General features: G+C 42.5%; 1 protein-coding gene across 1 annotated transcript; it reads right to left on the bottom strand.

Annotated features, from left to right (window-relative positions):
• Nucleotides 1-5,703: 5,703 nt before the first annotated feature.
• LOC135377593 (uncharacterized) lies at nt 5,704-7,068 on the bottom strand. Its single transcript, XM_064610128.1, has one exon. The coding sequence runs from the start codon at nt 7,066-7,068 to the stop codon at nt 5,704-5,706; it is 1,365 nt and encodes a 454-aa protein (XP_064466198.1).
• Nucleotides 7,069-7,326: the final 258 nt, after the last annotated feature.

Here is a 7,326-nt window from a genome sequence, read left to right as displayed (position 1 = left end):
AAGTACAGATTTAGCTTCCACGAAAGATTATACGGCACCAAGCACAGCAACACATTTTGCACAAAACGGGATAAGTAGAGTTTATTGCAAGTGAAACGCAAGCTCGGAGCGCACCTCGACTCGAGACGCCAGAGCCAGAGATCTCTCTTTGATGCGCGAGCGGCTTTCGTACACCTTGTACCCTATCTTCTGTACCTAGTGTGAAGCAAACTGATGGCGCAATCTCGCGGTTTATCCGAGTCTGACCCGCTCCTGATCCGGCGCCATCCACGTCCGATCCGCAGATCAAAACAAGCGTCCATATTGCATCCGAACCCAGAAGGTTAATATTTTTGCTGAATTGTTCAGCATTTAAATGTGACAGTTAAAGGAAACTTTCATCAACTGAACTGCATCTACGCAAATGCATCTACGCGCATATAATATTCATACTGGTGAATTGGAACTCCACAGCGCTCAACTGGAGCCATGTTCCTTTGGTCCGGGTGGCTGTCATATTGAAAACCAACCAGAAAAAAAATCGGAAGTACGAAGAATTAAAACGGGAGCCCAAGAAACAAATATAGCACCCCACCGGATACATGCAACGTGGGTCAGTGTGGCCGTAATACCCTCTACTACAAAAAAAAAAAAAAAAAAATATTTTCTCGCGTATACGAAAAAACACCCTCGAGATTTTTTAATATGTTGTAGAGGAAGGCTCGTTCCATAAAACTGCGTTGGTTTCAGGCGTCTCTTCCGACCTCTTCATTGCGTGTTTTACGCTCGATTGTAGCGAATTTTGGAAAAATCGCATACTTCCTCTTTTTTTCCTGCAATGACTACAAGAATTACGTGTCTTGCGATTTTTCCTGTTGAAGTATTTCACGAGGCCTTGTCAGGGAAAAATATTCATTAAAATTTATTAGTTTGATTTTCCACAAAAAAATCGCGAAGTAGAAGGAAAATTGCGGAACTTCCGGCCTTTGTATACCAGCACCGATTACAGCACGACAACCGGAATTTGAACGCTGTGTAAAGCATGGTTTCCTCTATATGCAAAAGAAAACCGCGCAGTTCTAGGTGCTTTCTATGAGCCGCAGCTGCCATTCACGCCAGGCACGATTTTCGCCAGCGCTGCGAACTTTGCTCGTGTGTAGCACCCGTCACATTGAGATTTGGGAAGAAATGTTTCATGGTGTGTCGTTTTGCACTATTAGGGACTGCTAAAAAAATTTTCCTAAAAATTCGCGATAGTTTTGCGAGGGCCGAGCAGGTCCGCTGGATCATTTCGCGTGGAATCGCCCAACAGTGTGGCAGCTACTATTTACCGAGTTAAATATTCCCGTGGAAACGGCTCAGCAGTTCCGCGATAAAATGGTATAAGCGCAATGTATATGTGCGTTTTTATTTAGTAGTTTCCACAATTAAGACGACAAAGAAACGAGGTTTCATACGGGAGCATAAGATCGCCGGCGTCAACGAACCCAAACAGGTAGAAATGCCCCCAGAACGTGCGCGTTCGTACCTACTATCCATCCATATCTGTCACACTTAACAAATGGTCGCCCTCATCTGGTTGACAAATAACCGGTAAACAACACCTGCCAGGTGCTTTTCACCTTTTCAGTGTGGGCGACCAGGCTAAGGAACTGGAGCTAGCTAAATGACAAGATTGTGCACACAATTTAATGTTCAAGTTTCCTGGAAGACAATGAAAGCCCACACTCTCGTTTCATTACCAAGGAACAATGACGAAAAAGAAGTGAAGTGTTTGGATGACATATGATTGACAGCGCGACTTTCGTGAAACCTAACGCCTAAGGGCCATAAACATAATTGCGTACCAGAGAACGTTATGAAAGATTGTTTCAAAATCAGGTACATTTGCCTCAAGCCTTTACCAGATGAACATTCCTCAACGCACAAAAATTGATTCATTAACCCATAACCTGAGCCACAACGTCAACCACAACTACGTATCAAGCAATGTTTTCATACCTTATGAATGCGGTATTAAATTATATCGCTTGTAAAGTATAAAATTAAATTCCCACAATCAATTCCTGTGAATATTGATGATTTTCTTTTTTATACTTTGAATCCTAGGGTTTCTGTCTCCAGTGCCAGAATAAACTGGTGCTCTCAGATAAACATAAAATTATTTCTGTTCCGTTAACTGAATTATATATTCAATGCCTTCGTCCATTGCCGTTAATTCGGCATCAAAAACTGAGGAATGACTTGGTAATTTATATTGATCACGATGTACAATTATTGTACACTGTCAAAACAGAACTTCGCCACATAGCACGCTCCTAGCCAACCATCGTTCCGAATGATATCATTCTGTGCATTGATTTGTTGAAAAGGGGAAGGAGGCGCCTATCTGGGACAGATTATCTTGTCCCAGATAGGCGCCTCCCCCCTGTTTTGAACATATCATGACACAGAATGATATCATTCGGTATGATGATTGGCTAGGAGCGTGCTATGTGGTGAAGTTCTGTTTTAACAGTGTACCATCCATAACGTAAAAACCCGCTCCGACCGTAGATAATGCCTTCGATGCGTCTGTAAATATTGTGAATTTCCTGTACTTGACCACATTCGGTCTGTTAAACCTAATGGATATGTATTCAGCTGGATGAATTTGCCAAATATCATAGAGATATTCCACCTCAGACTCTGCTACGAAAGTTCCAGTGATACACGTCTCTCCTTAATAATATTCAGAACATTTTGCATTCTGCTTTTATTTTCATTTCAGTAGGTAAAATGTTACTTATTACAGGTAAGTCATCGTTAGACGCTGTTCGGTAAGCATTTGAAAATTTTATCAACGGAATTATTTGGATTGTTTTAAGTTTCCTTAGCATATGGGAGTTCTTTTCCTTTTTAAACCAGACTGGGGAGCCATAGACAATCGTTCTTTTAATACCTCTTTCATAAATTACTTTCATTAGTTCAGCATATTTTAACCTTGAGTTACTGATTCTTTATAAGTTTAAGGTTACATTAGTAACCTTCTTGTAAATGGCCTGTAGATGCAGTAAAAAAGACAATGATGATGATGATTAGGATTTTTATGGCGCATCGACAACTATGGCCATAAGCAAGAAAAAGACAAATTGTTATCAATTATCACACCCAAGATTTTCATGTGATTGGTAGGTTTAATGCTATTGTCATCTAACTTGATTGTTGGCAATCTATTTTCATATTTCCCCCCCTTTCGTGATCAAAATAGCTTGGGTTTTGATAGGGTTGAATTCTATCCCCATCCTCCTACTCCGAGAGCTTACGATTTCCATAGTGCTGTTTGCGGCTTTCTCTATATTACGTCAAGACTCACCCGCAATAATAAACCTTATATCGGCGACATAAGCTTGGGCAGTCACTCCTATTGGGAACTGAATGTCAAAAATAGAATTCAATGCAACGTTCCACAAAAAAGCAGAATCCCCGGAAGATTTTTGCTAAAATCAAAAGTGGACTCAACGGTTATCGTTGAGGGAATCCACTCTTTGTTTCTCTACATACGGTACAAGTGTAAAAATGACACGGTTAAGTTGAAAATGTTATCTGGACATTTTTTATTCGCCAATGGTCACATTTGGTCTATAAAATGGTAAACTTTGCAAAACTAAAGTTTACTCGAGTTACTCGCTATTGTCTCACTCGACATTCGGTATCGTAAAATGCGCCAAACGCGCCTACAATGTGCGAACAAACCACTTGAATTAATTTCATTTAGTTTATTTCCCGTTCCGTACAATTGGTGGGGTCGCCGAAACAGAGGCAGCTTGACGAGCCGCCTACTCTCGTAGAAAAAAGGTCGATGTAGTAATGGCTGCAGTTACCACCGCTTTTCTCCCATTATTACCTTTTACCCGTGGTTACTACCAGTTTTCAGACCTCGCTGCTGTACGCGTAGTAAGTGCTACAATTACTATATTTCTACCGCGCAGTTGCTACCACATTCGGAATGCTAACGTTCGGGTAGTAACGGCCACCGTTACCACCGGCAAAGGCACAGCACGTAGCACACAGGTTTTTTCTTGCGTGCTCCCTTTCCCTGGTACATCAGATGAAATCTATTGTGAATTGGCAAGCAGTCTGTTGTTCTCTGCTGGGAGCCCTCTCACTCCTTTACGTTGAGTTCACTGACACGAAAAGCACAATAAAAATCTCAAGTGAGAGACATGTGACCAGGAGTGAGCTGACATTTCAGAAGGCTGTAATAAGAAAATTCTCGCATGCTTAGTAATGACAAAACAAACAACTAGAACAAGCTGTGCGAGATACTGACAAATAGTAAGTGCATTATCGAATATATCCAGATATTTTAGAACGAAGCGCAAATACAAATGTCAAAACAAATGAATAAGTGTCCCATACTCATCTTTGAGATATCAATCCTTTGGACAGTTGGCCCAAGAAAACCATCTCACCACGAGCTACTTTCTTTTGCAATGCCATAGCCTCTAGCATCCACTGCCAGGGGGCAACCCCAGAGCTGTGTATACTATTTTAAGAATGTAAATGAGTTACCTTTCATTAAATAAAAAGCTATTGACCAAATGACTGGCCAGGGTTCACGTCACGTTAGTTGTCGGATGAAGAATTTATACAGTGTGAGCTGCAACTTCGCAAACTGGACACATTGTGGGTCGCTCCTTACATAACTATGAGCGCAAAAATGTTCCACAAGCCGGGACTAGACATAACGAAAAAGGTTTTTTTCGTTATAACTATGAGCGTTAGTTGCAGTATATAATTACAAGAAAAGCAGTTTGTTACACAGGGTGGCTATCAACCTGGAAAACAGGGAACTGCAACACAAGCGGGGAAGTCAAGGGAAAATGTCTAAATGCCCCTGAAAGTCACAGACACAATGTCTGATGCACTTCGCTTTAGTGCTTCTTGCGGACAAGCTGAATGTCAACTTCAAAATGGGTCACAACCAAGGACAAAACACAGTTGAGGCAGTAAAAGCAGGCTAAAGTGTGCTTTGTCTGCCTTTAGTAAATTTACTTTTCATGGTGGCCTTGTATGTAAAACAGCATTACAGTGTGCTCTGATGGTCAGGAAACTTTGTTGAAATTGTCACAGAAAACTTGCAAAGGTCAGGAAATTTAAACAGTAAAGTTTAGTAGAGACCCTGTTAAAATAATGTATTTACTTGTAATTACTTCATAGCTGTAGTTGGCACATCAATTAGTCATCAGCAATCATCATACCAGGCTTCGGCACAATAGTAGATTCGAGGTAAATGTCAAGATTGCCTCGAGAGGCGATTTCAGTTAGCAAAACAAACTTCTGGCAAGCAGTTCTGGACACGGTGTAACAGCAACGGTGGCGGTTAAAACACATGGTTTCTAGTTTGTCCACCACTACAAACAGAGAGCCACAGTAAACCAGTAGCACTGAGTATTTGTCCAAAGCATGGAACTTAAGAGCTTGCTTAAGAGAACAACATCTTGTGTTCGGTATTTAGAGTGGTCAAAATTTGCGGATGCAACAGCCCGTACTGGGACACCATCTGGAAACCTGTCTTTTGCACAGGCAGGCAAGTCCGCCACATTCATGCAACATTCATGATGTCTGCTTGCAACTGACTTGCAGATGTTTCGGAAATTTTTGTTCTTGGATGCCATGGACTTGAGGTACTAGTGCTTCCCTTCATACCGCGTGCACCAGTATTGCTTTAGCAGTCCCAACTCATTGATCATTATCGGGTAGTGGAAAAAAAAGGAGTTTCGGGATCATTTTAGCTGGGTATCTCTCAGTAAATGCAGTCAAGAAAAATGTGATGCTGTCTTGAAGGTATGCTATGTGGTCACGGGGAAGTTCATCTGCAAAACCTAAGCCAACAACGTCTCGCAGCTTGAGATAAATCTCCCAATCTTGATTGTCCTTCGGAAGAATATCTCCGAAGATAATGGAGAACAAGTAGAACAAGCGCCCCATCTGTGATGCCGTTCCCTTACATGATGCGTGGCCCTGAACGAATGCCCTTGCTAGCGGTTCGGGTTTATTCTTTCTGTCATGGAAGCCATAGTTGAAGGCGGCCACCCTGTCCAAGTCCGAGTAGGTCAACACGCTGTGAGTGATTAAACCATTCAGCACTTGCTGAAGTACATGTGGAACGACACCCTCAATGAGGTCGTGCATGAGGTCCGAAGGAAGCTGTAGACTAACATCGAAGTATGTAATGTCAAGGAGTGGTGACGTTGCCTTCACGCCATAAATTCTACTTTGTTGTGATCCCCCTTCCAAAACATTATGGAGGTGATGTCGGTGTACGTTTTCTGTCCACACTTCAGTGTCAATCTCACAAAGGCTGCTTTCCAGATCTTCAGAAGCTCTTACACAAAAGCGACATGGACGTCCCTTGCTGAAATTGCAGCTGAAACCTCCCAGCTTATTCATGGACAGATTGTCACCACAAAAGGCAAGAAGGACTGCTGTAACTTTAACGTGGGTGCTGCAGTGGTTAACAGTGAATCCAACCCCACTTAGAAGATTGATGTCCTTCAAAACTGGCTCCATGACTGCCGGCGAACCATGCTTTTGCACAGCTGTGTATTTCGCTATTATTGCCACGTGAATGGAACTCAGTTGTGACCGGTATCTTGCATGTATGTTCACAACACTGAAGTAAACAACAAAAAGTTTGTTGAACCCACGCTTCGAGCCGAGCGGATTAGCTATCTCCAGTTCGTAACTGTAGAGCATTAAAAACCGTGTAAACTGTGACCCTTCCTTTACCAGGTCTGCTGTCCTTCGGTCAAAAAGCGAGCTATCACGGAAAATGTCGGAGAGGAGCATATTTTGCAGCACTTTTATGCCAGGTACGTACTGGAACGTATCGGAACTGTCCGAAGTATGCTCTTGTGGCTGAACATAAGGAAGGTTCTCTTTTGCAAACTTCTGCCTTTGATACTTATTCACTATGCAGGCGGACATGTCATCCACAGAATCACATTTGAGCAGTGAGTCGATTTTACTGCTTCCCTCACTGGTGCATTCGCAAAGCGACAATATTTGTGCAGCAAAACGCTGAAGTGTGTCACGAATGGTCATTTTGAAGTCTTCAAAAACATGTTCTGTGGTCGCATGTGGTATCTTGTGGACCTCTGATACACGGAAGAACAACAAACTGAGCTGTTTCTGAGTGTGCGTGACGAAATCGTGCAAGGAGGTACCGCTGCCATTCGTTTGTTGACCGCTAAAATTGCAGCCTCCCTCAGCAACTTCCGTACCTTCCTCAGGTGGATCGTCGCTTCCATCCTGCAGGTGAACTTCGCGAACTACGCCGCTGGCTTGGTCATCTCCTCTGTC

This window comes from Ornithodoros turicata, chromosome 1 (assembly GCF_037126465.1).
Source record: "Ornithodoros turicata isolate Travis chromosome 1, ASM3712646v1, whole genome shotgun sequence".
NCBI lineage: Eukaryota > Metazoa > Arthropoda > Arachnida > Ixodida > Argasidae > Ornithodoros > Ornithodoros turicata.
Note: the sequence above shows the minus strand (reverse complement) of the source record. Positions and strands in the feature narration are given on the sequence as shown.

What these genes read in the sequence shown, in the direction of transcription:
- LOC135377593 (XM_064610128.1), bottom strand. Translation starts at nt 7,068, where the DNA reads ATGACCATTCGTGACACACTTCAGCGTTTTGCTGCACAAATATTGTCG.